This window comes from Calypte anna, chromosome 1 (genome assembly GCF_003957555.1).
Source record: "Calypte anna isolate BGI_N300 chromosome 1, bCalAnn1_v1.p, whole genome shotgun sequence".
In the NCBI taxonomy this organism is placed as follows: Eukaryota; Metazoa; Chordata; class Aves; order Apodiformes; family Trochilidae; genus Calypte; species Calypte anna.
The window spans coordinates 139066239-139093670 of record NC_044244.1 but is presented as its reverse complement, the minus strand read 5'-3'; the positions used below and the strand labels follow the sequence as shown (position 1 = coordinate 139093670).

The 27432-nt window shown below is 41.4% G+C and overlaps 1 protein-coding gene across 1 annotated transcript in view; it reads left to right on the top strand.

Annotated features, from left to right (window-relative positions):
- The window catches only part of TMEM255B (transmembrane protein 255B), a 72197-nt gene that overhangs the window by 13213 nt on the left and 31552 nt on the right, over nucleotides 1-27432 (top strand). The window contains exons 3-4 of the mRNA XM_030458515.1: nucleotides 2229-2291; nucleotides 20565-20654. Of these exons, the coding sequence (XP_030314375.1) occupies nucleotides 2229-2291; nucleotides 20565-20654 (153 nt within the window). The remainder of the gene's footprint in view (nucleotides 1-2228; nucleotides 2292-20564; nucleotides 20655-27432) is intronic.

Sequence of the window (27432 nt, the reverse complement as noted above, 5' to 3'; positions counted from 1 at the left end):
AGTCTCTGCTTTTAGTCCTTGTGCCTCCCTTCCACATAAATCTTCCCCAAACAGTCTATAGCAAATCTCCTTTTTCTACATTTGCTTCCTTGAGAGGGAGTGATGGATTCCTGTTGTGTTACCAAGCGAGTAAAGCACTTGTAGGAGATTTCCATTCTGCTGTGAGCAGTTGTGCGTAGCAGCAAGGAGTTCAAGGCCATTGCTCAAGCCCTTGCCTGGGATGCCAAGTCTTTGAAAATTCAACTTGTGCTTGGAGGAGGGGCTCTGAATCAGGTTCAGAGACCTTGTTCCAAAAAAGAGCTCAGATTCCTTAGCAGGAATGCCATGCCCTGTCCATGGGGTGGGTTGGGTGGGAGACGAGGGGGTGCCTGGGGGTGTGCCTGGGCAGGAGGCAGGAGTCTCATCCCTGCTGAAGAGGAGGGGCAAGGAGTGTGGAAGTGATGAGGGATTGAGACTGAGGTGACTTCAGGGCAGCATGTGGCCAGGCAAGGCAAGGAGCTCTATGGAAAGAGCTTGCTGACACCTGCACTCTAACTGTGGCTGCTTCTCAGTCTGTGGCCAGCTACATCTCAGATGTGTGGCACCATGGAGACCCCTTTTTTCCATGAACCCAGTGGGAGTCCAAGACACCAGGAAGGTCTGATGAAAGGTTGATATCACGTGTTGGTGTTTTACCTTGAGTTAACCACAAATCCAAGGAGTTTCTACCTCTCCAAACCTTCATGGGCCTATCGTGAAGAGGAGTCTTTTCCTGCCAGTCTGGTCTTGAAGCTGCTTCTGGTGGGAAGAGTGAGGCCAGCTAACTCCAGTGTCCCTTCCTCCTCTCTCTCCTGTGGCTGTTGATGCTGCAGCTGCCCCATGTTGAAAATAGCTGTCCCTCTGGCATTTTAGCAAGGACTTTTTCTGGGATGTGTGATAGTGTTTAGTCATTACAATCAAACAAACCCAACCCTAAGTATTTGAACTTGCATGACTTGTGTGACAGCAACACCTCAATTTTTTTGAGGAAAAATGTTTGTCTGCAGCTGCCTAAAAAGTTGCAGTTTTCCAGAATAATGATGTATGAGCTAAATGTAAGTTGTTTTTATTTCTCTTATTTCACTTAATTTTTGCTTTATAGTGTGTAAAATGATACAACTATGGTAACAATGAACAGGTTATAGAAGCATATGTTTATACAGGCTTCTGTTTACTACATGACAAGTTTTGCTCTGAAATACCAAAAAGCTGCATTTCTGGTGTCATGGTTTAACACTGGTCCAGCAATTAAACCAAATGAGAGATGCTCTCTATTAATCCCCCTCCCCTCCCTGATAAAGAAAGAGAGAATAAGGGAGAGAGACTTATGGGTTGGAAACCAGACTACACATCTTTAATGAAACAGTAATGATAAATAGGAAAAATTACTAAATATATACAAACATACATCCCACGTTCCTTCCCCCCTTTTCCCCCAGTAACTCTCACGTCACCACCGAGGTTGCAGGGCAGCCCTGGGAAAGTCCAGGCTGGACTCCTGGAGTCAGCAGCAGTCGGGAGCTGGAGGCAGGAACACACAGATATGGGCTGGCACGGATCAGGACCACAGGCAGAAGAATTGATGGAATCCTCCCAGGATGCTGAAGCAAAACAGGGAATGGGTGAAGAAGGGGAAGCAGGAAGGGCAGGCAGCTGGAAGCTGGCTTGACCCTTGTGATCCCTCAAATTTATACTGAGTATGACGTGTATGGGATGGACTACTCTGTTTGGTCAATTCTGGCATCTATCTTGTCCGTTCCTCCCCAAAGGAGGGCTCAGGTGGGACCTCTTTATTCCTTCTGGAGGGTAAAATGTTCCTCAGAGCCGAGCAGTGTCCTCGGCTCTGCATCCCAGTCTCTGGCTGTAATTATAAACACCGAGTGTTATCAGTCCCAGAAGCAGACACTGACTGAGAAACTTGCTGTTAATTTCAGCAAGTGCAACTACTTAGAAGAGACTTAGCTGAAAGCAAAAGTACAAGACAGAAAATCACCTTTATCCTAGCCCAAACCAGGACATCTGGTCATTCCCCATTGACATTGTATGATTTATGTCCACTGATAACTTCCACCCTTTCCCCTGACACACACCATTTTGCCTGTATGCTCATCTGTGTCATGCATCTTTTCAAATATTGCTTTAATGCTGTGGTATGGTGATCAAATAAGCTGATCTCATATGTCTCTCCTGGTTTTTGTTCTTTGCTTTAGCTTGGCTTTGGATCTTTCCTAGGGATTGTTGGAATCTACCTTGTAGAGAACAGAAGACAAATGGTAAGCAGTGTTACATTTTGTTCTAATTTTTGCTTCTTAGGATGTCTTAAATCAGAAAAAGGAGGGATTTCCAGTTGACATAAAACATGAGTCTGCCTCAAAATGTTAGTAATTTATTTCACCTTTTCTGAAAAGTTTCAGAGAAGCAAGGGTTGGCCAGGGATGGTTTCCCTTCTCAGATCATGATTTATTTTTACTGAATTTCTTTTCTGCTGGTTTAATGAGTTGAATAGACCCAGGACAGGACCAGATGAGCCAGAATTTGGCCAGGATCATGTAGCTGGGGAAAAGACAAAGTGCATGGGTCATGGCAAGGCAGCAACGAGCCACATGATCACCTTAACCATAACAGTTGATATCATGCTACACAACTACACAAGAAGTTTAAGTCAGGAACATTTTCATGAAATCATGTGTGTGAAGAAATAATAATGAAAAAAATAATAAAAAAAGGAAGATGAAACCCCCAGAGCTTTTGCTGTCCTGATTCTCTGGCTAAGTCAGTGTCTGATGACACTGTGTGGCTTGTTTTTAAATGTAGCTTGGCTTTGCAAACCTCTTGCTTTTATTTATGTGAGGAAATCATAAAAGTCCTTGAGACATCTGGGTGAAGGAAGGTGCATAGGACTGGATAGGTGGGAAGTCTTAAACTTCCCTGGCTCTTGGCAAAAAATAGCTATGTCTTGGTTGAACAACAACATATTAAGTGTGCACTTTACAGTAGTCTGGTTATAATCAAGCATCATGAAGGATGATTAATAATGTAGGGTCTTCATTGGTAATAAAGAGGGCTGTTAAGTTCAGAGGATTTATCTTGTGTTTTGCTAATAAGTAATTTCTTTACTTACAAGTAGTCTGTTGTGATTTCCTGTGCAACCTGCTCTAGGTCAACCTGCCTTACCAGGGAGGTTGGAGTAGATGATATCCAGGGGCCCTTTCCAACCCCTTCCATTCTGTGGTTCTGTGATTCTGTTTACTTGATTGTAAATGCAGCCTTGTTTTTACTATTTGAATGCAAACTTGTTTCATAATACCCCTTTTTTATTTGCCTTTAAGTTTCAGTTGTGCATTTGCAAGTATTTGCCTGCTTTTAACTTCTGTTTCTAGTTGGATATCCCAGAGGAGTTAGACTTATAAAGCCATGATGTTTATCTATGTCTTTCTCTGTTCCCCTTTCCATTTTTTGAATGTTGACCGATTTCAGGGGAATTCAGCAGGGACGTAGAGACTTCAAAGGTGTGCAGTTCTTTCAAGTTTCATGAAAATTCAGAAGTGGGTAGAGGAGAGAATTATGAATTAATTGCCCCATGGTGGTAAAGGCTGTGATGTCAGTTCACCTCTTATCAAACACTAATCCAGATGGGACATGACCTTTGAAAGACAGATCTGCAGTAGGCCAGGGCTGCTTAATTTTGCTACTGACAAAAGATTTTATTACTTTTTTTAAAAACTATTGCCCCTGGTTTTTACATCAGTGACCAGGATGAGCAGCAGGTTCCAAGTTGCCAACTCAGTGGTGGGCAGATGGAAAGAGCTTTGTCTTCCACAGCATTCATGCTACTTTACTAGCAGGAGTAACATGTCGAGGTTGTTTTACCTTTCAGTTTTCCTCTAATCTGTCTCTTAGTTTTCTATTACTTCTGTCCTTAGCAGAGAGGGAAGTGTCTGAAAAAGATGTAAGGTGAGTTAGCAGTGGTTAATCATGTAACTCTCAATGCATTGTATCATTAACACAAAGACTGTGGAGAAACAAGTGTCTAATATGTTTGGTATTAGTGCCTCTTTGAATTTCCCGGCATGGAAAAAGGAAAACAGCTTTCTGCTAATAACACTCAGTGAAGATACAGCTGTTGAAAGATTTGGTTTCCAGAGAACAGACTGAGATAATAACTAAGAAGTGTAGCAGCATTGGGCCAAGCCTTTTAACACTCTCTTTGCTAAGGCTGGGCTGCTGGTTTCAAACATTACAGAAATGAGATTGAGAAGGTTTGTGTAATAATACCACTGAGGGCAGTAATTGTTCCCTGGAATGTACACTGAGTATATTTGATTGAAAGGGTTTAGAGTGTCTTTAACAAATTTGCAGCTATCAATAAGATTGTAAAGAATTATATAAGCACAGATATTCCTGTAGGAAAAAAATCTATGCATTGCAACAGAAAAAGAAAAGGGGGATGGGAAGGAAAAAAGTTGTTTACCTAATTGCTTCTGTATTAACTGGACTACCTTCGTGCGTTTACTGCAGTATGAATTGAGTTCAACCCAATATAGTTCTGCCAGTTGTCTGGCCCTTGTAATGACTCAATACTTCATTTTTGTTTTTGCAAAATTGGGAATAAATGTAGATTCAACTACCCTAGAAAAAATAATCTTTATTAAATTGACCTTTTCTCTGTAAATCTATTTTTTTTTTTGTCTTGAAGCTCTATTTCCTTCTGACCTATTCTCTGTAAGTCCAGGTTTACTCGTGGTTGATGAAATACTAACTGCATTACGAAGAGGTAATGGTTAGCAGAACAACAGAACCAGTCCAGCAAATACCCAGCACTCAGTAAAAGTGAGCATGGGGTTTGCAAAAGAATGAAAACACACTTAGGCAGAATGTACAATGGTTTGTTCTTAAAACACAACATTAATAATGTTGCACCTCTTTGACCTCGTTCTTGGCATCCCAGGGCCCACAGTGGGAGTTCAATGTGCTGACCAAGGTATAACCCTAAATTCAAAGGAACTGCTGCCTGCAGAGCAGGCTCTGCCTCATTGACTAGCATGATTTCACTTCACCTCTTAGCATTCCTGCTTGGCTCTGCTCTGCTTGGCTGGCTTTGGCACCAGCAAAACAAAAGTTCCCTTTGACTAAAGCTTTGCACTGATTTTGGATGTTTTTCACCAGCAAGCAGCAGAAATAGACAAATGAAGTGTTTCTGTCCCTTTTTGCCTCTTTTGACCCCTGCAAAGCAAGTCATGGATTGGAGAAGAGAATATAGCTGTAGGATGTTTTGTTCCAAAGGCACACTTAGTCCAGCTGGATGGGCAGAAGATACAAAACTACTCAAATCAAATGGATTTGATTGTAAGACATGAAGTGTCCTTGCTCGTTTGCTTGCTTGCTTGCCATCAACTCACATTACAGTACAAAGTATTTCCAATGAGAAAATGAGATGGTGAAATTGTATACAGAGGTGGGGAAGGCTGGATGTGCGGGGGATTCGTGGCAGCAGAGCTGAGCTGGGAGCAGTTGGCAGTGCTGAGGGGGAGTGCTGGAAAAGGTTTCTCCTCATCTTTAAATGTGGAGGTGGAATGAGGTAGCACCTCGAAACGAAGCACTGTCTGAAAGTGCAATGTCGATAAGACATCCAACATGCAGATTTAGCTGACCTGATGGATAAGCACTGGCTCACAGTTCCCACTCACACATCTTTCTGTTGCCAGTCTCACCAAGCTGTCCTGCTCACAAGGCTGAAGACGAGCATGCTGAAACTGCAGTTCCTGCAGCAGGGATGGGGAGGTGCAAGTGGGAGATGCAAGGGCACCCTAATAACCATCAGGGTTCTCAGCATTTAGAATACCACAGTGCTGCCTGCAACAACTCTTGGAAGGGTGGTGGAAGCCACTCCAACAGCAGAGAGAGACAAAGGCAGGAGCAGAGTGGGAGAAGGTACAGGAGCATAAAGAACACAGAGGGGACAAGGGGGATCAAGGAAGAGGAGGTGACCCCTCAGGAGGTGTGAATCAGTGCAAACCTCAGTACTAGTTAGGATGAAAACAGTTGTCTGCAGCAGGTCTGAGGCCTGAATTCACCCATTGCTGAGTCTTGCTTGTTTTTACTTCATGCTAACGCACTGTTAATTTTCTTGCTGACATGTCTGGGACATACTCAGATATAAATCTAATGCTCAAGTGGCTCAACGTGCTCCTTGACAATGTTCAGAGAGATAGGTGTAGTGTTTTTAGCTGAGGAGACATTGCTTCTGACAAAAGAAGAATTTGAAGACATGAGAGAGGTTAAAACGTGGAGCTCTGCACATGAACAGAAAGGGCACAACTATGTCTTTGGACTTCCCAAGGGATACTAAGTTTAGGTGCCTTAATATGCTTGCTTTCCAATCTCTGTCAGCAATAATTAGATTTCAAATTAAGTGCTGAAGAAAAACTATAGCAAGAATTGGAGAAACAAGCTGTACTTTGCCCTTCTGTTTTCAGTTGATAGAATTCCCTGACAGTGCATGCATTCCTACCCCGTATTGAGATGTATGTGAGGTAGTATGTCAGGGTTATCTCTGATTATTTTCTTTGCCATTACATTTCACATCTGTTTCAGCAGGAAAGCTTTTTCAAAGGATTTACATCTGCAAGCCAGTTTTCAGAAGGACCAAACCTCTTTCACTTTTCAAAACTGATCTATCTTGTAAATAGATGATGTCCATCAGAAAATACCCACTGGACACTCTGTGATAGTGATTGTTTTTTATGCACCATGAAAAGATATTGATATGGATGTCTAGTCTGTTTTGTTCAAGCATGTTGTGCTTCATCTGCATTTTAATGCAAATTAAACACTCTGGAAGAAACTGGCTTTAGTGCAGATTCTGATCAATGATGCTAAATGCTAGTAGATTCCACATCACATATGAATCTAATTAAAGCAGCTTGTTTACATAAAGAGAAAAACCATTAAGTCTGTAGATCTCCTGAGACATCTTTGATGTTTCTGCACAAATAAACAGAAGTCTTTGTTGTAGCGCAGGAGAAATTCACATATGTAAAGCCAAACATTGTAATTCTCAAGGTATTATTTCTCCCTTGAACTCAAGCTTCAGAGAAAGTCAAAAGCTCTTCTTTTCTTCCAGAAATTACTTTCCTGTGTGCTTATATTTCACATGGTTCAGGGAAGAATAATTAATGCTGATGTAAAAATGAAAACAATGGAAAATTTAGCAAAATCCTTGTCTTTAGCACTTTTAAGATTATTAAAATTGAAAAGACCTAATACTAGCTTTACAGTCATAGATGTGCACTGTTTTTTTATTGCATTCTAACTGTACATTTCAGAAACAGACAAGGAGATTTATATAAAGATAGTACAAGTTGACACTGGTACTTGTATGAGCTCAAGCATGGCTCTTCTTTAGGTATCTTTATTCTTTTCAAAACATAAAAGCATCTAATTTGTTGTTAAGGTCAAGCAGCTTATTTTTTGAGAGCATCTTCCTGCTCTCTTATGCCTACCTCTTATAGCCCTGTAATGCAGTGCCCTTTGGAGACAGCTTCTTCTCTCCTTAGGTTCTAAGAGGAGCCTGGAAGAATGATTTAGTCTGGGCTCTGGAGTTTTAGATATCTAAAGTGTAGTTAGAAGTATCCCATGTTAGGTCACTATTTCTCTTCTCTAATATTGAGGCCATTACAAAAGATATCAAACTTTAATTCTGCCCAGTTGTGCATTTAGGGCAGAGCAGCCTATGCATAAGTGCCCATTCTCCTTTTGTTCTATAAACATGGGACAGTCTTGGGTATTAGCTGCCTTTTTTGTCAGGAATCAGCTTTGTGACAACATTTTTTCCTTTTTTGGGAAGGATTTTGAATGTGTTCTATCCACGATAAGTAAGGAAATCTGTGTTATTCCTTTTAATTTAGCAAAGTCAAAGATGAATAAATTCAGATGTTTTGATGGCTCATTATTTCAGCTGAAGAGGAGGAGGACAGGTGTGTCCCTGGGTATGAAAGCACCATCCACAGTGAAGGCAAGTGAAATTAAAAGAAAAAAAACTTATGAGCAATTAAAATGGAAACGGTTGAAAAGATATTTACAATTTATTTTAGTAAGTATAATATTATGAGAGACATTTTCCTGTTATTTTTATCATATATTCCATGAATAAAGTACCACATAAGATATTTGGAATTTTATGCAATCTTTTGACCTTGTGAATTTAAAGGAAGGTTTTCCAATATGTAATAAGTATAAATACCCAGTGACACAGAAAGGTCTTCCTTTCTTGTCATGCCTCCTTTCCTTCTTCCTCTGTCATGCCAACTCCTTGTTCTTTTCCTTGCACCAGCCAAAAATAGTTCCCACTAGATGTGTGAGTTAAAAGCTACACAGCCAAGTGAGCATCAGGCATAGAAAAAGTAACTGGTGGGGTTGCAAGGCTGAGAGTAGAGGGGATTATGTGGGAGGAGGGAACAGGACTTGCCCCATTTGCTAGGATTAATGTGTTATATCAACTCACTATAGTGTGAAACCATCATCAAAGTGCTGTCAGTGAGTTAAATGCTTGAAGTGAGATAGTATAAACATCCCCATGGTGTCTTGAGAACTTTGAAATTCAGGGTCTCAGAGACAAAAAGAGGTGCTCTCACTGTGTAAATTACCAAAGGCAGTGTGTGGGGGGATGTTTCAGCTCTTCTCTGCCTAGATCTTTATGGATCAGCATGTCATGTCACATATCTGCAGGACTACGCTGCAGCCGAGCTCAGTAATTCTTTCCCTGTCACACAACCCTATGCTGGCCTGTTGGTTGTTCCAATCCCAGGTCTTACCCACCCCAGCTTGTGCCCCAGCACAGCATTACTTCAGTCTCAGGTAAGAAACTACCATGAGTTCACTGTTTTTGGTATGAAGGAAAGAAATATTTATTACAAATGGGAAAATTTAGGAAAGAGATTTGGTTTCTATTGGGAGAGCCATCTTGGCAAATAGAAAGGGTTCAATTTGCTTCTGGGAGCTTAAAATCTATAAAAACAGAAGGGCTATATACATATATATATGAATATATGCATGCACCAGCACCACTTATTTTGGACACTTCAATGTTTAAAGGCTGGCATTGTTGTTTTGACCCAAAGAATCAAGCCACCAATTCAGTTTAACTCATCCATCTTACTAACCAGAAGTCTTTTGGGATGTGGTTCTTTTTTAAGATGGTGCTTAGAAACAGCAGACAGAATTAAGTGCCTACTAGGGCCCTTTTTCACTGCCAGAGTGTTTTCTTGTGCTGTTTATGTAATGACAGCACTACTGTCACACAGCTGAGAACAAAAGTAAACTTTATGACCCATGAAATGTGTTTGTGGAACAATAAAGAAATCAATTACCATCCCTAGCAAGTCCAGGCAGGGGATAAAAAGTCTTGGCAAGGAATTCAGGATAAGTGGTCATGCGTGCAAGGTGGAGAAGGTGAGATGGAGTTTGCCCTATGAAAAGTACAGGTGGTTCCTGATGCTCTTTTTGAAGAATGAGATCAAATTAAAGGGGTGAATATCCCTGGTGGCTCCAGACATTGCAGGCAGAACTTCACTACATGAAAGCTTATAATTTAATTGTAATGCATTTCTGATAAAGAGTGCATGTTCTTGGAACAACCAGTGCCATCACTGTAATATGAAAGAGGGTTTGTAAAGATGCTAACAGACTTTGGTGTAAAAAAAGTTCCTTCTGCTAAAATGGTGTCAGCTGTAGCAGTCTTGACTTATGTCAGTTTCACCACTTTTACCAGGAAGCACAAACTTTTATGACACATAGTTTGCTGTTTATTTCTGGCTTATTGTTCTCACACTGCTCTGAACAGCTGCCTCTGTTTAAGTGATGAAATGAGCTTTTTCCATTTTAATCAAGAAAAGAGCATCCATGAAAGGAAGCATGTGATGGATTCCTTTAATATCAGCACTGCTGATCACTGAATATAAATTTATGTTTCAATTTTGTTCTCTTTCCTTTTAATGCTGTATTTCTTTTTTTCTTCTTGTCTGTATTTTCTATCCTTAAATCTGTAATAATTTTTAACCATTCTTAAATAACTGCTTGTGCTGATGTTTGCAAGGGGGAATTCCTAGCAGCTGGAACTAGACTAAGACTTACTAAGGCTGGTTCCAAACCATTAGCATTTTTTCCAGCTGTGAAATCCAGCTGATTTTTGTTTTTTCTTCTTTGTATAACATCATTCTGTCTTCATCAAAAAGCAGGCATTCTTCTCTCCTTCCACATTACTCTCTTCCTCCCCTTGCATTTCCCAAGCAAGTGACTGAAGGACAATACTGAAGAGAAGAGAAAGGAAATAATAGAGCAGCCAACATCCAGGGAATGAAAAAAGCATTGCCAAGATACTGCTTTTGGTAGCACACATATTTCCTCATCTAGGCTTCCTCTGTAGCCAGTGGAAAAAAAAAATACAGGTGCCATCAGAAGGTAATTCATCCTGTTCTACAGTAGGTGTAGAAGGTATTTGGAAGGGATTGTTTCTCTGTTGATTGCAGAGGAGCACAGATAACCACTGGAGACAAATACTTCTATTTTAAGGAGCTGGAGTTCCATATGATGAAATGTTATGCCTTAGGAGAATTTTCTTAGAGGCTTCATCACATACAAAACACCACTCTTGGTACTACCCAGCAGTGTGAACAGGAACTAATTTCACTAACACGTGCTGAGGCTTCACTCCCTGTCCTGCTACAGAGCAAAGCCTGGATGCTTCCCAAAGCCCAGTTGCTTTGTGAAGGTGTGCTGCTCCAGTTTTCGGTGTCCCCCAGTCTGTATTTATCCCCACAGAAATTAATCCAGTCATGAAGATATAATACCAAATGATACAGATCTTTTGGTCTCAAAAGTAAGGTGGAATCAGTTTGTGTGATTTGCCGTAGAGTGCAGCAACAGTGCACATGCCTATAAAATAAAAAGCTAAAAACCATACAGATATAAAAAGAAAATGAATGAAAAAGCACATTGCCAGAGCTCCTGAAATAAAGTGATAACTTGGGCATGCCAATTCTGATGCAGAAAGTGACTTTGAAACAGGGAGAAAAGGACTTGCAAAAGCAGAAGACAACAGCATATCAGGTAAAAGCCCACTACATCTCAGCTGCCATGGGAAGCTTCAGCAGTAAAAGCTGAAACAGCTTCAAACAGGTTTGATCATATAGCCAGCACCTTATTTAATGAAAGAAGAGTAGAGCAGCTATTTAAACAATTCTCCTTAAAAGCAGCTAGCACATGGGTGGAGCAAAGCACATGTATTGTACCTGCTCAGATTGGAGAGGGTCAGTCAGTCATCAGGGGGGTTGTACCAGCTCAGGCAAGGGAGAAAACACAGCCGGGCTGTTTGAACAAGGCTGAGATGTGCTGCTGCTGCTGGAAAGAATCAGTAGCTGTGGTAATGGTTACTGGGACATGAACAGGGGTCTTCAGTTTCTGCAGGGGCTTAAAAAAGCACTCGTAATAAAAGTAACCCATAGGAAAAAAAAAATTACTATTTTTAGGTGTGCCTTCTGTTTCTTGTATTGGCAAATGTGAACCAAATGCAGTTCGATCTTTCTTCCAACATTGCTTTAGTAATATCTGCTGGATTCCAAATGACTGAAACTCTTAAAACTCCCAAACTCCCAGGACACCTGATAGTGCATCATCAGTGGTGACATTTTTAGCTGAGTCAAGCCAAGTGTTTATTTGTCAGTGAATGAATTATCTTGAATTTGATTTGTGTCCATTTACATGTATATCTAATCCATTCTCTGACTGCAGTCTAACGGTGTCTCCAGTTTTGAGGTTTAAATGTACAGAAACTGCTCGATGTAGGTTATTTTGTTTGGTAGATTAGTCATTGTAGTGAAGATTTGCTCACAAAGCAATTTGAAATAATTTCCTGGCTGTTTTAGGTCTGGTTTTATAGATGATATTATATTATGAGACAAGAAAGAGTATATTTATTAGGTAATCCTTCTAAATATCTTTGTTTCATGTTTCAGAATGGCTATTGATTTAATTCCTACCAGTCTTTCATTGCTTGAAGATAAACATACAGGAAAATTTATCTTTATTTCATATAGCATCTTTCACAGGAACTGTAGTGTGGAAGAAAAGACAAGATAAAATAACAAAGAGTAGTGCAAAGTGGGTTTGTACAAATTAAGCATTAATGCTTAAGAAAGCATTTCTAGAGGGTGAAATCATCTCAGCTAGGGAACTCTCAGAGTTAAGATACATGGTTTTTATTTGGACAGTACAATGGTAAGGCAGAATGTTTCTATGCCACTTTTCCAGATAACTGGAGTTGCAAAAGATTTAAGCTGCTGTACTCAACACCTGTGAGTGAGCTGCTGCTAGCAGGCAGGGGACGGAGAAAGGAGGACATGGATGCTCCATGGCTGGGGAAGCTTTATGAGGAGCTTAGGAAGGGGACTAATCAGCAGTTTTGAACTATGGGCTTTCATGCCCAGAAAAGAAATGTGAACTATCTCCTGTCATGAGTCCCAGTACACCCAGCACACAGCCCTGGGCATGTGGTGGTGTGATCAGATACTGATTTCCTCCATCTCTGCAACTAACTGTTGCATAAATGAGGCAAATAAAGTTCCGAATAAATCAAGAAGTCTATTTATCTGACCTATAAAGAAACAGTCTCTGTCCTCAAGATCTCCACGTGTCTGTGCAGGAGCTGAAGGAAGCAGACTCAGAACCTCTGCTCCCTTTCTTATTCAACTGTGCTGCATGGACTCTCTGGAGCTGGGGAGGATCTGGGACTACTGAGTCCCTTTGTTGTACTTTTCCTGACCTTGGGCACTTCTGTCCTTGCCCTTGTGAGTTGCCTACCTGATGAATTTTCTGCAAAAGCTGAGCATCAACGCTACTGGCTGAGAAAGAAAAAGCAGAATATATTAGTTACGCTTACGTAGGATATAAATTAACAGTATCTAAGGCACAACAAAAGATATTGAAAATTCTGTCTTTCACCATTCTGCCCTTCAGGATGTGTAGCAAGAAGAAAGGGAATTTTCTGAATGAAAATGCCACTTTTATTTTGAAAGCAGATTTTGATCTTTTTCTTCTTGGCATAATAATTGATGCCTCTTCTGTGGTTTCCGTATTCTTTTCCAACATTTGTTTATCTGATTAATTCTGCCTTTTATGCATGCAAGGTTGTTTAAATTTCTCATGGGATCTCTCCCCTGTCTGTGTTACACCAACTGGCCTTTTCATGTTGTTATTTTTCTTAATTATCCCTGACACGATTCTGGAAAAACAGCAGACTACCTCACAGGTAGTAAATCAAAAGTCTCCTTGACCAGAAAGAATTAAAATAAGCCCAGTCCTTACCCTTTATTCATTGCAGCTAAAACGTAGCTTTTACTTTGATAATCCCTGTGACTGCAAGTTTACATTAAATATTTGAGACAACCTGGTAGTTGCTGCCAGCCCTTCTGCCTCCTTCCCTGCTTGGACTACTGTGTACAGTTCTGGAGCCCCCAGCACAAGAAGGATGTGGACTTGTTTGAGCAAGTCCAGAGAGGGGCAAACAAAGATGATCAGAGGGCTGGAACACCTCTCCTAGGAAGCCAGGCTGAGAGAGCTGGGGTTGTTCAGCCTAGAGAAGACTCTTGGAAGACCTTATAGTGACCTTCCAGTACCTGAAGGGGCTACAGGAAAGGTGGGGAGGGGATTTTTACATGGGCATGGAGTGATAAGATGAGGGCTAATGGTTTCAAGATGAAAGAGTTTATATTTAGACTCTTGATATTAGGAAGAAATACTCTCCTGTGAGAGTGGTGAGACCCTGGCACAGGTTGCTGAGGGAAGTTGTGGCTGCCCCCTCCCTGGAAGTGTTCCAGGCCAGGCTGGATGGGGCTTTAAGCAACATGGGAGGTGTCCCTGCCCATACAGGGGTCTTGGAACTGGATGATCTTTAAAGTCCCTTCTAACCCTAGCTAGTCTGTGGTTCTACTTTGGCCACATGCTCTCACCCTCTCATTTGTGCTGATCCTAGGGCATGTCTCTCCTTACAGTTACCTGATCTAACTCATTTGAGGGAACAAATATTTTTCTGCCTAGTGAGTGAATTGCCCTGGCTTGCTGTGAATTTGGGAAAGCACAGGAGCTCTGTGGATCCCTTTGGGAGAGAGAGCAGAAAAGAGGGCCGGACAGGAGGAACCCAAACTAAGGCCCGGAGAGCAAGGCACTGTTTCAGATGTCAGGGAGCAGTCACATAGGCTCAGTTCTGTGCACTGGGGTGCTATTAACAGCAAGCAGGAAGAAAGTCTGAAGCAAAAAGATCTGTGCTGTTGCTGGTAATAGTCAACAGTGTATGCCTGGACTTGCTGAATTCAGAAGTGATGATACTGTGGAAAGGCCATAAGTTTTTAACAGGGTCACAATGTAAGCACAAGACTTGATATAAACACCTGACAGTATCATGTGTGCAGCATCTGTTTTTGAAGGCCTTCCTGGTAATACAGGCATTTGCTGTGGGCATCGCCCACGTTATTAGGTGTATTACAGTCAAGAAAGTTATGTGTTTATGCATAGTACCCCAACCCCAGACTTTGTCTTCATGAGCTGTACCAAAACTAGTGCTTTTGAAACCAAGAGATACTCTGTGTTTATTTTTCTTATTCTACCATTTGGAAGCCAGTCCAGGAAACAGTTCTTCAGACGTAAGCTGGGCAGTCATTGCAAATTCATGTTGTTGTAACTAGTGCTACAACTGGAATTGGCATTAGTGAATAATGAACACAACATAATTGTTTGTCCTGTAGTATGATGACCCTCCAGCAGGTCAAGCACAGCAATGCTGTTACTGAAGAACCCACCTTCATCATAAACTGTGAAGCACATCTCTGGTGTAGTCAGAAATCTCCTGCTAATCAATCCAGTTGTGAAAACCAGCACAGCAGGAGCCTTGCCAGTACAGCAGCAAAACTTCTGTCCCAAGGGCAGGGGGAATAAGTGGCCATTGTGGGAGTGGAAGGGCCAGAGATGAGAGGACTTTTCAAACCTGATAAAATTACCTTAAATATAAAAGCACTTTTATGCCATCCGATTTCACAAGACAGGCAGTGTTTAGCATCTGAAATGCAAGGCAGTGAGTTTAATTGCCTTAATTTTTTGAGTTATTAATCTACAGCCCTGCTGAGGTGCCATGGTAACAGCTGCAGCTCCTGGTTGAGATTGCAGCAGGTGTGGGAAGTTGTTCTCTGTCTTGAATTTGTGACATAGCTTTTGTAAACTTCTGCTCCTATATATTCATACTCAGTGTACTGAAAAAGTGCAGTGGATTTATTTAAGCCTATATTACTTTCAGAGCTTGGAGATGTAAGGAAATCAAACCAAGAAAAGGGTCCAGATTTAAGCTGTATTCTGGGGAATGTAAGGTTAGGGGCAGCTGCAACAAAGTGCCCCATGCATTTTTTTTTCCAAATGCATTTGCTTGAATGTGTGTGGAGGTAAAAAGGGCTTTACAAACCCATGTCATGGCATTTGCACAGCTTTTTGTGAAGTGCTCACTTTCCAGAGCCAAAGGTATTGGATGACAGTGTATCTCAGTTTACATTGATGAGGGTAATTGTTACTTTATTTCTTCCTGGAAAAAAATCCCAGAGAGATTTGATGAGCAACACAATGCTTGGAGACATTGAGAGGATGTGCAATCCAAAAGTATCCAATTAGCTAAGTAGCCACAAGCAAAGATAGCCTGCCAGAGATTAATGTAACTTACATCTGATACCAAGGTGATTTTGAAAACAAAAATGATGCATTTTCCGAAGTCTCAGAATTACTGAGCCTAAATGGAGAGAATGAGGCATCTCATACATCATCTGGTGCTAGAAGTGACTGTCACTATCTGAACAGTTGTGCTTTCTGACTGAAGGCAAGTAAATTAGAGCCACCAGGAACCCAGGGTGTGAGAATGGAGACCTGGAGCCTAGGGATCCTCACAGAGGTGTTTCACAGGGGTGTTGGAAGCAGCCAGTGAGGTGCCATCCTGCAGCAAGTGGATGTTTGTGCTGGGGAGCAATGTGATCTTCTGTGTGTCTGCTGACAAAGGGACACAGTGCCAGCAGCCTGTGGTTCAGCACACAGGGTACCTGTGGACCTGGGAAGTGGTGGCCATTTGAGAGTACGGCCGCATCAGACTCCCTGCTGGATCTGGTCTGGGGCCAACTCTGAACTCCAAAGCTGTGCCTGGGAATTGCTGTGGGAGACTGTGGCCATGCAAGCTGGCCATGGGTACCTGGCAACCAACAGGGTGTCCCCTGGCTCTGTTGCCTTCACTGGGCTCACTTGCCCAGGAGAGTGACAGAGGTGCTGTGTGACTGCTGAAGGGCAAGAGGTTGTCTAAGACAGGTGTATTCTGCAATAAAATGCAGAAGGTAAGAAGGTATGCAAGAATGTTACCTTTAATCTGGAGAAGAGGAGGCTCAGGGGAGACCTCATCACTCTCTACAACTCCCTGAAAGGAGGGTATAGCCAGAGGAGGGTCGGTGTCTTCTCCCCAGTAGCTCCCAGTAAGACAAGAGGGCATGGACTTAAGCTCTGCCAGGGGAGGTTTAGTTTAGATATTAGGAAAAAATTCTTGACAGAGAGGGTGATCAGGCATTGGAATCGGCTGCCCAGGGAGGGGGTGGGTTCTCCATCCCTGGAGGTTTTTAAGAAGAGACTGACTCAGTGCCATGGTCTGGGAGCCACAGTGGTAGTGGATCAAGGGTTGGACTTGGTGATCTCAGAGCTCCTTTCCAACCCAGATGATTCTGTGATTCTGTAATTTCACTGTCCAGCCTTTCACTTATTTTTTGCATTTTTGAGTGTTTTCATGTATCTGTGACATGACTGACGATAGGTAACAGCTCCTCAGTCAATACCATGTGCAGAAGTTCTTAATTTCAAGTGCTGTTTTTTCTCTCCCTTTTACTTAAACACTTCTGTTAAACAACTGCCTTCTGGGTTTGATTTTTAGGCCTTCCTAGTACAGTTTTCACTGCTTAATAACTGGCTTCATGGTTCCCTTGTAAATAACCAAATTACTGTATTCTGTACCAGAACCAGAAGTGTTCTGATAATAAGAGCTCTAGAGAAGCCAGGCTATAAGAGCAATGGAACAGCAAGAACAAACCTGTTCCCCGAATAACTGTTAAAATATGTTTTTATAAATAATTAATAGGTTGCCTGACAAGGCATACTGTTATTGAAAATTGAGATGAAATGATGTGATGGATCAATATTTTTTTAGAGGTGCTGTTTCTTTTACCTATCAGCAAAAATACTCTGTGTTTAAATGAACTGCACTGCTTTTCTTTCTAGATAGTGCCAGACTTGTGAACTCACAACTCCAGCAATCACCTGCCACTCAGGGAAATTAGCTTTTGAATTTGCAACAGCTCCTCATTTGGCTGTTTTGGCTGCTGTTTTTAGAAGTACTTAATTTTGAACTTTATTTATGCATTTCTCACCTTCTCAATAAGCAATGAGAGGTTTGGGAGAAAATATAAATCCGTAGTTTTATTTTAAGGATATCTTTGTGCTCTTTTTTTTTTTTTCTTTTTTCTAATTGATACAGAAGTTCATTTAAGTCATGAGAGCCCCTGAGTGACACATTCTGCCACTTTGGCATTGCAGTAAATATTACTTCAGTCAAGAAATGGTCTTCTTTATTTCAAAGGGACCACTCACTGAAGTAGTTGCTGGTAGGCATAGATAAGAGCAGCAGACTGGCTGACAATCGTTCCCTTTCACACAGCTCCTAGAATAGGTAGGTGCTCACCAACATGACTGAGGAGTGCAAAGCAAGCTCCATAGCTCCTGGCTATGTGACAATTTGCTCTAAGCCTTTTATAGGTACATGGTGGAACTGAAAGGCCAGCATGCTCATTAGGAGATTGAAACTATCTCTATGAATGGAAAAAGTTGGTCTGGGGACTGTAGCTCATCAATAAGTTGCTCATGTGTGAAATGAAAAGGCACCTTGAGGTCAGCTTCCAGTAAATTCATCCTGAGCTCAGGCAATCTGGAAACACCTGGCTAAGCCCACTAATTGTTTGATTGACTATTATGACATGAAAAACAAGATAGAAGTATCAGACAATAATAACTTAATCTGATTTTTAAAACACTACTGTTTTTTTCAAATAAGGAGATCAGGGTCTGTAGCAAATGCAGCTGCCACAAGGCAGCCCAGCCCACTATTCTGCCATAATAATAGCTCTCTACAAGGAGCTCACGGCCTTCTTGATCTGATGAGCTGCATGCCAAGGTCTTTAGGCAGCCAGATTCACAAGATGTGACCCACCAGAGCAGAGGGATAGCAGATGGGCAGTGCAGCCAACAGTGCTTCCTTAGGGTTGCTCATGGTAGTAGGATTCATGGCTGCAGGAGGGATGCAGGAGGTTCCCAAGATCAGCCAGTGCCATCAGTGCCATCATCTTCAGCCATTCTGTGTGCTCCTGTCCTCCCCATGCTGAGGATTCTGATTTCACAGCAATCCCCATGGCAGTGCTGCCTTGCTTCTCATTACATGATCAAAAAGCCATGAGCTAATGAGGGATTAGAAGTGTATCAGAAAGCATTTGAAAGCTGTGATTCTTGTGCTTTTGAGTTGTACTCTATGCTGATTTCCTGAGAGCTCTTTTTTCCAAATGTGACGTGTGTGTCCAGGGCTATGGGCTTGTAAAATTTTAATTTCTTATCTGTCCAATTTGCTTTTTTGGGGGGGAAGCCATCAGTGATGTGCCCCGTGTTGACACTGACATTATACTGGTTCTAGCCTAACATAAGCTAAAGATTTCATTTGTCAAGTGGGCTTGGGATGCCTTGGAAATCTTACACATGTGAAAACATCATTTAGGTAATGTAGGTATGAATTTTTTATAGATAAAAGTGGACTATGAACTGTATGGATGTAATTATGTTAATTTATACCTGAGCATTTCTGAAATACATGTTGTGAGGGAGCAATTAATAATTGGTAAATAACAAAGAGGATAAAAATTCTTAACTGGAATCCTGGCCTGTGTGCTCTATCAATTAGGGAGACAGTTCTGACAGTTTCCAAGGAAAATTGTTAAGGAAATTGTTCAGGGAAATTGTTAATCACCTGTTGTAGTTATTAACTTAATACTGTTGTAAATTAAAATTAAGCTATTCATATAGGAAGTTTCTGAGGGTTCCTCTTGTGACTTCACATCAGAAATGCCAGAGATGTGAGAGATGTACATTCAATTATATTGAAATCATATTCAGAGAGTGCATGTTATAATGGTCACCTTACATCCCGCAGGTATCCACTCAAACTGAAAAGTCCTCAAAGTCACAATACCCTCTAACTGAGCGAGGACAGAGTGACAGCATCTCTCCCTCATCTGATGGTGTTGGGGCACATGATCCCAAGGGGAGCACCTTGCCAGATGCATATAGGGCTTCTCTTTCTGGACTCCCTTCATCTCACCTCCCTGACAGCACTGCATCCTTCAGACAGGCCCTCAACACATGCCACTGCTGTCTCAAGAGTGGGGGCTAAATAAACAGCACACTGACTGTCTCTGCTGGAGATGCATATTTCTGCTCAGCCTTTCTGAGCCCTTCTGCTCTCTTCAAATCAAAGTGGGCAGCAAACCTGCCATGTCTGAGCTTCTGCTAGCCCTGCAGTTGCTGCTACAGCTGCAGCTGTAGTCACCTTTAGAGATAAAATGGGCATGGCTAGCAGGGGCTCAGCATTCCCAGTCCTTCCTTCCAAGCTCTCCATGCCCTTGCTACTTGTCATCCATCCACAAGCCATCCACTGTCGTGTTGATAAAAATTTAATAGTACTTAATGAATGAAGCACCCTGGGAGGCCTAATGAGGTGTGAGGCTATGGCTGATAGGCTGTCAGCAGCAATGTGCTGCAGCTGGGACATGTGCTGAGCTCTGCTCTGCTGTGCCCATGCTGAGGGGCGGGCTGGGAACCCCAGTGAGGGTACTAAGACAGCACACCCCAGTCCTTGCAGAGATACCACTCCTATGGGTCTCTGATTTTGCTGTAGCAGAAAGTATCATAAGATATTTGGTATGACAAAAACTTTCATGGTCTAGTCATTAACTTGCTGTAACATCTTTATGCCTATGTGGGACCTACTACAATTATAGTAAAGCTCTAGAGGCTGATGTGAGCCAATGGGAACTCAGATTTTTGCCACACTCCCTATGAACACTACTGCTATTTTATTAAATAAGTTGATTTAGCAGAAATCACCACTGGGTTTAATAACTCTTACAGCTGACCAAATTTTCTCAAGAAAGATTTAAGCTTTTCTGGTAGACTTGAATGCATGTAAATTCAGCATCAGGATTTTCTGCTTTTTTTTCCTATTGAATGACTGTCACCCTGCCACACTGATCTAGAGTGAATTATAGCAGAGGGAAACATTGTTTAAGAATACTGGAAAAATTAGCGTAACTGTTTTACTTTAAGAATTAAATTGAAAAAATATATTAAATTATATTGAAAAATTGTTCAATGTGCTTTTCTTTTCTCAGTTAGTAGCCTCCATCGTGTTTATCAGCTTTGGCGTGGTAGCAGCATTCTGTTGTGCAATAGTTGATGGAGTGTTTGCAGCACGACACATTGTAAGTACAGTGATTTTCTGTCATCTTTCATTTTTGATTACTATGTCTTTTCTAGCAGGGAAGCATTTTCTTTTGTTTTATGTCTAGCAGTATATTGGTTTCTTTGATAGTCCTCCGTGCTGGAGAAATGTCATTTGGCAAAAAATCGACAGGAAAGTCCATCATGCCAATACCCCAAGATGGTGCCAACTGCTTATTCATCTTTCAGGGAGCTCCAAATACAGAGGTGATGCACGATGTTGTAATGACAGGAATGCTATAATGCATACCTGCTTAGGAAAGGAAAGAGACTTCATTCACCAGCATTTATTTCCATTTACACAAGGGCTTTGTGGGCACAGTCTGGATTTGGAGTGCACCAGACAGTGACAACCACCAGAAGTCCCCGTGGATGTTTAGAGGGAAATGGATTGCAACAGCACAAAGGGAACATTTTGTTGGACCAAAGACAGCAGAAGTAGCTGGTTAGAGGTGGTGTGAAGGGAGAATCTCCTGAAGGGCAAACAACCCAAGATCCATCCTCTGCCTGCTATCAAAGAGTGGGGCAATCAACCAAAGTACCCAGTATTTCCAGTGCATCTTCAAAACCCAGTCCTTCTTCCCCCAAACCTATTGACATCTCTACTTCAAAAGGACATCTCTAGGCACTCACAGACCTGTGCTGGCATCAGAGTTACTAGTAGTTCGTTGCTGTCTATGAGAACCTGGGAGTCTTTCTCCTTCTTTCTACTTCTCTTTTACCTCCTTGTGTAAGCACTATACAAACTTAGAGGGTTGTTTTTTTAAAAAAAAACTTCATCTCACAGAGTTTAAATTAAAACACTAAACAAAAAGGATCAATAGAAGAACAAGACAGACTGGGTTGTGGGGTCATTTGAATGTGCCACTTTATATATTAGATATGTGTTGTTTCTGTTCTATCTTCTGTGATAGCATACCTAAAAATCAATCTTTTTTATTGAACTTTGATTTCAAAAAGCATCAGGAAGTATTTATATATTCTGATGGACACTAGAACTCAGATGTAGTGGGCTGAATAGTACACCAAGTATGAGGGTATTTGACTCCCTCATGCTACAAAATATCACAGGCCTATTCATCTTCCTGCTTATGTTGAGGAGCAGTGTAACACCACTGGCATCATGAGAACTTAATTTTCTGTTATCAAATCCATCAGTGTAATTAGGCTGCAGGTCACTTGGAGCATAAAAGTGTAAACCAATTTCTTTTTTACTGTTACTAAAGTGGACTTTAAACCAAATGGGGGCTTCAGAACCTCGTGTGCATTGCACAAGGGAGGAATAACCTATTGGTATGAAAAATAACTTGTGCAATGTGAGCATGAATAAACACTCTGGATCATAATCATGTTTTGTGCTATGCAGACCCTACATGATGCTGTAGTGGCTGCTTTTACCTGGCTTTGCCTGCTGTTGTTCTGGATGCCTCCCAGTATAACTTTGTCTCTGACTTGTGTAAGCCCAGGGAGCCTTTCCATGGGAGCTGCTTAAAAGGGGCAGGGGGCGGATTCTTATTTAGGGTTCCTGCTTCTGAAAATTCAGTGCTTGTGCCCCAGAAAACCATTGCACCTTGTTCAAATATTAGACCCGTCTCCTGATTTTGCAGGAACTGGACTGATTTTTGTCCTGTTTTGATGAGACCATTAGGAAGTATTCAGGTGGCACTTGTACAGTCTTACACCTTTTAACTGCAATGCAACTGTGCAGTCACAGCCCCCCTCTGCTGAGGTTAGACACCTTCCCTGAAGTGAGTTCCTCTACCAGAGGGCAGTATATATGCTCAGTCTCAAACACGGAGACAGGTTTCACCCCTCTTGTCTTTCTAAGTGTTTGTCAGTTTGCACTCTTTTGGCTTTGCATTCCTTTCACATATGTTACTCAGCTATTCTAGAAATTACACCACTTCCTCTCTAAAACAAAAAAACAACAGCATATTAGAATATTATTATACCCTTACATCTGAAGAAGAAGCATCTCATATGTAATAACTAGAGTTTATATTCATCTCTCCCTTATTTTTTCATAAATAGCTGTGTGGCATTGCTTGCTGTCCTGGCATCCCCTCAACGTGTCATTACAGAATAAAAAAGTGATTCAGTTCATTTCAGTGGACTCTGGGGAGACAGCAGGCCAGTGAGTTATAGAGGGAGCACCAATTCACAAGGTCATTGCACTTAACCAAGAAAAAAGCACCTCACAATCTTGGGTACAGTTCTGTACCTGGTTAAGTCAGGGGCTGGGTACGACTGCATCACCTGTGCAGAGCTGCACACTGGAAAGAGTTTGCTGCCATCCAGCCGTGGTGACAAAGTGCTGGGGATGCACAACCCTGTGTCAGGAAGATGCTTCAGTCACGTCATGACGTGCTTCATGGAAATCTGTTTCAGCTGTTTACACTGGGGCCCACGTTTGTTTATCACATCTCTCTCTTCTGGTGTCTTTCATGTGTTTAAGAAAAAAAAATACTTAGTAGTATCATTTGCTGGAAAACTAACTTGCGTGTCAACATGGTTGCACTCAACCTCATTCTTCTCTCTAATGAGGAATTCATTAGGATCAGGTGAAATAACGGTGTACATCACCTCATTTCCCTGACTAAGACACCTGGGGAAGTCTGTAGGGGTGACAGCGTAAGTACACTCTGAATTTGATTTACAGGAATGGTGGGGCCTTATCAAAAGAATAACTGTGTCATGCAGACTATGGTGTCATTGCCACTGTGTTACCTTCCCTTTGCATCTCAAACAATTGCCTTCAGGGAGAGCAGGAACACCATATTCAGTCTATTTCCCAGTGCCAGACACTTTCAGACCTCTGGTGTGGTGTTGCTGCTTTGGCCACTGACTTTAGGGGATAACTACTGGAGAATCAGACTAAACCATCCTCTGCTCAGGGAAAGGACAAACTCCTGGCATATCAGAGCAGGTGCCCAGGTCTACACTAAAGCCCTGAAATTTTTGTTCAGAGGAGTTGGGCAACATTCACTTTTCTGTCTCCAGAATCAGGGTGCAAGATTCCAGTTCCTTTTTCTCTTGCAGGGAGAAGTAATAACTGAAGCCTCAAGCCACCAACAAATACAACAACCTTCACATCAGTTTGGAATAAGAAATGCTTCCTGTTTTTCATTTTATTTTTAACTTCGTTTGAGTTGGGAGGGATTTGAAGAGGACAAATCACATTATCATTATAGATTTTTTTTTTAGTGTGTGCCTGCTGTGGCATGGAGAATATTACTGTCACACATTTTTCCCTGCTCTTGTATAAATGTGGATAGAATGTTTAAATACTTTCTCTATTTCACTTTATTCCCAAGAAGGCATAAAATTGACAACAAGTCTTCCAGAAAAGGAACTTATTTCAGAAAAGAGATATTTAAATTATTTAAGACTCATTTTAAAACACTTTGCTTCATAGGAGGCTCCGGAGCACAGCCATTTACAAAATTAAGAGTACTGAAGGATAATCAGTTAGATTGAAAATAGCAGCAGCTTATTTTAAAAATACTGCAGATATAATTTACTGTGTAATGTTAATTTCACCATTGGTCCCTTCAGCTGCAATTTTCACCTCCAAAAAACCAGAGAAGCCACAATAAAAGTAAACAAATCAAAGCTGGAATTAATGTGCAGTGATGTTATTTCAGAAAAACATGGTGATCCCAGGAATCCATTATCAGCATTTGTGTTTGGTTGAGACATTTTGTTATTTAGCAGATAAAAATAGCCCTGTTGTGCAACATTAATGGAGATAATTCAATAGCTTCCTCTCACACATAGGGAGACCTCCAGCCCAAGCTCACGTACGCATTTTCTGCAGGAACTGCTGCCCTCCTACCCATGACTGCAAACATTGACCTTTGCTTTGCAGTTTTGCTAAGATTTCTTAGCTTTTCAGTTATCCCCCAGGCAGAACCTAAAGTAGCCAGAAACAAGAAACCCAGCTATAAGATAAGGAAATTGCCTGCAAGAGCTTCCTGTGAACATTAGGAAGATGACAGGTAGCAAAAGCATGGGCAGGTATTTTAAGCTGTGGGGACAAATGCTTTGTATCATCTTTTCCCATGCTCAACTGAAAATCATGGAAGATTGGTACTGGCACATGGCCAGTCTCATTTTCCTGAAGTACAGAATAAAAATAACCTCAGACATGCTTGAAAGCTCCAGGGGAAATGAAGGGCTTAGCCAGGGGAAGTCACAGAATCACAGAATTACTTTGGTTGGAAAAGACCTTCAAGATCAACCTCCAAGAGTTCAACCATTAGCCTCACACTGCCAAGTCCACTGTTAAACCTGGGCACCACATTTACAATGTCTTTTGAATACATCCAGGGATGGTGACTGCATCACTGTCCTGGGCAGCCTGTTCTGGTATCTAATAAGCTCTTCAGTGAAGAAGTTCTTCCTAACATCCAGTGTAAAGCTCCACTGGTGCAACTTGAGGCCATTGTCTCTTGTCCCATCACTCTCTGTTTGACTATAAAATCTGCTTTTTCATCTCATTGAGTGGAATTTGCAGACCTCATCCAGACAGATTTATTAGAGGGAATACACTAAAAAGAAAAAGCTGAGCTGAAGTGCTTGGGATAATAACAATGAGAACACCAGAAGACAGAAGTAAAATTGCAACTTGGGACTGTTGCCATTATCCTTTCTCTCTGCACCTCTTTGACTTTGTCTTCTTTATAACAATTATTCAGGTAGTTCAATGCAGCAATAAATATACCCCTAAGCCTTCCTGTCTCCTCATTGAACAAGCCCAGTTCATTCAGTCTGTCCTGCCACATCCTATCCTTCAGCCTTCTGATCACTTAGTGGTCCTCCACTGGTCATACTGTAATTTTCCAAAGTCTTCCTTACATTGGAGAGGGATTAAAATTGGAGACCATGGTGGCCTCATGAGCTTCAGCAAAAAGGAATCATCTCTTCTTCCAGCCTTCTGGTGATGGTTTGCTAATGCAGCCCAGTACCCATTGGCCATCACTTTTGCAAAAGCACCCTGGTCACATTTAGTCCACTGGCCCACAAACTTATCAGTTTTTATTTCTTTGCTAAGATGCTACAGTCAGCCTGAACGGGTGCCTGGGGTTATTCCAGCATTTTACATTGATGCTGCACAAAAACTAATGGAATACAGTAAAAGAATCTAGGTTTAGGTTCAACTGCTTTTCAAGATGCACTAGATTTCTCTCTTAAATTTCCAGAACCAACAGAAAAGAATAAAAAGTTTTGGATGCTCTATAAATTACCATTTTGTTACAATTTTTGTGTTGAGTTCCTCTGCCACAGAGAGCAGTGAGGTGCAGTGGAAAGCTGAGCCAAGGCCTGTGTAACTATACCAAGATGTTCCTCTGAAATAACAATTTCAAGGACCTCCTAAAAGCAGCCTCAATGATTTTTGTCTGGGTGGGTTGAATGGACACATCTTTGAATAAATGCTTGGATAGAGTAATAGGTGATGACCCTGTGTAATATCATAAGGTACTTACAACTTCTGATTGGGAATGGGGAAGTAACAAATAGGCAGAATCCTCAGGTTAGCTTTTACAAGTAGCCAACAATATGGGTTATTTCATTGCTTTATTACTAGCAATTTGAGAAAACACCATGATAAGGTACTGTACTAGGAACTGAAACCTCAAATGGAATATGCTAAGGAAAATCATAAGAGCCTGAGGAGTGGAGAATCTTGCTCTGTTGTTCTGCAAGTCCAGACCTCTATTTTTATACAGATAGACTCTAACGCATTCAAGAATTTTCTAAAGTCTCCACAAATAAGAAACTGAGATGGTGGTGGAATGTGAAATGTTGGCAAAACTGGCCCAGGGAAAGAATAAAATCCATTTATCTGTAAGCTTGTCCTGCCAAAGATCAGTGGGGGTTTACTCATCTCCACTAGGGAACACAAACACAAATACTTCCTTTGTTTATGGAGATCTGGGGACTTGTTTTGTTCTTGCTACAGACTGCCTTGGATCATAGGGTTGAAATGGTGGAAGAATAAGAGACCATCTGTAGGTTTTTTGTGATGCGGGATAATTCTGTTGACAGTAGTTATTCTGAAGGAAACTAGATCCCAACTGTAATGCCTCTGGGATAAAAATGTGTGACTTTGAAATTGTATATTGTACATATCTTGTCTAGCTGAAGCATTTCAATGCCACTGAATTTATGTGGAGGAAGGGTTTCTTGGTGCCTTAGGCATGACATCACTTGTTTCAAGCAAAGAGTCAAATTTCCATCCTAAAAGCAAAAACAACACTTCAGATTCTGATTCATAATAGCAGATTCTGACCAACTGTTCTCAGCACTTCAGATATGCAAGAACTGGAACAGAAAAAGAATCAGGCTCTAATCCTGGGTTCCCATTTTGCACTCTTCCTAACTTTGTGTGCCAGCTTTAAGTAGATGACAGAAGTTATTAGAACTCATGGAGATGTTAGAAGGATGTGTATAAAAAAAAAGAAGGTGCAGTGGAAAGGTAGAGTTGCATGTCATCCATGAGATCTAAAATGCGTATCAAACCAGGCAGTGTTAATTTGTCCCTTGGATTCCTCTCTGCTTCTGCAAAGCCCCTTCTCTGTCACATTGATTTAATTTAATTTTCGTATGATCTTGTTTCTTCCTCTTGATGATAGTGGTTTAAGGCATTAATTAAAATAGGACCTATCATCAGGCACTAAGACATGAAATGAACCTGTACCTGAACCTGAGGACTCTAAAACACTTATCCCTAGTATGAGTACTGCACCCACAGGGTGC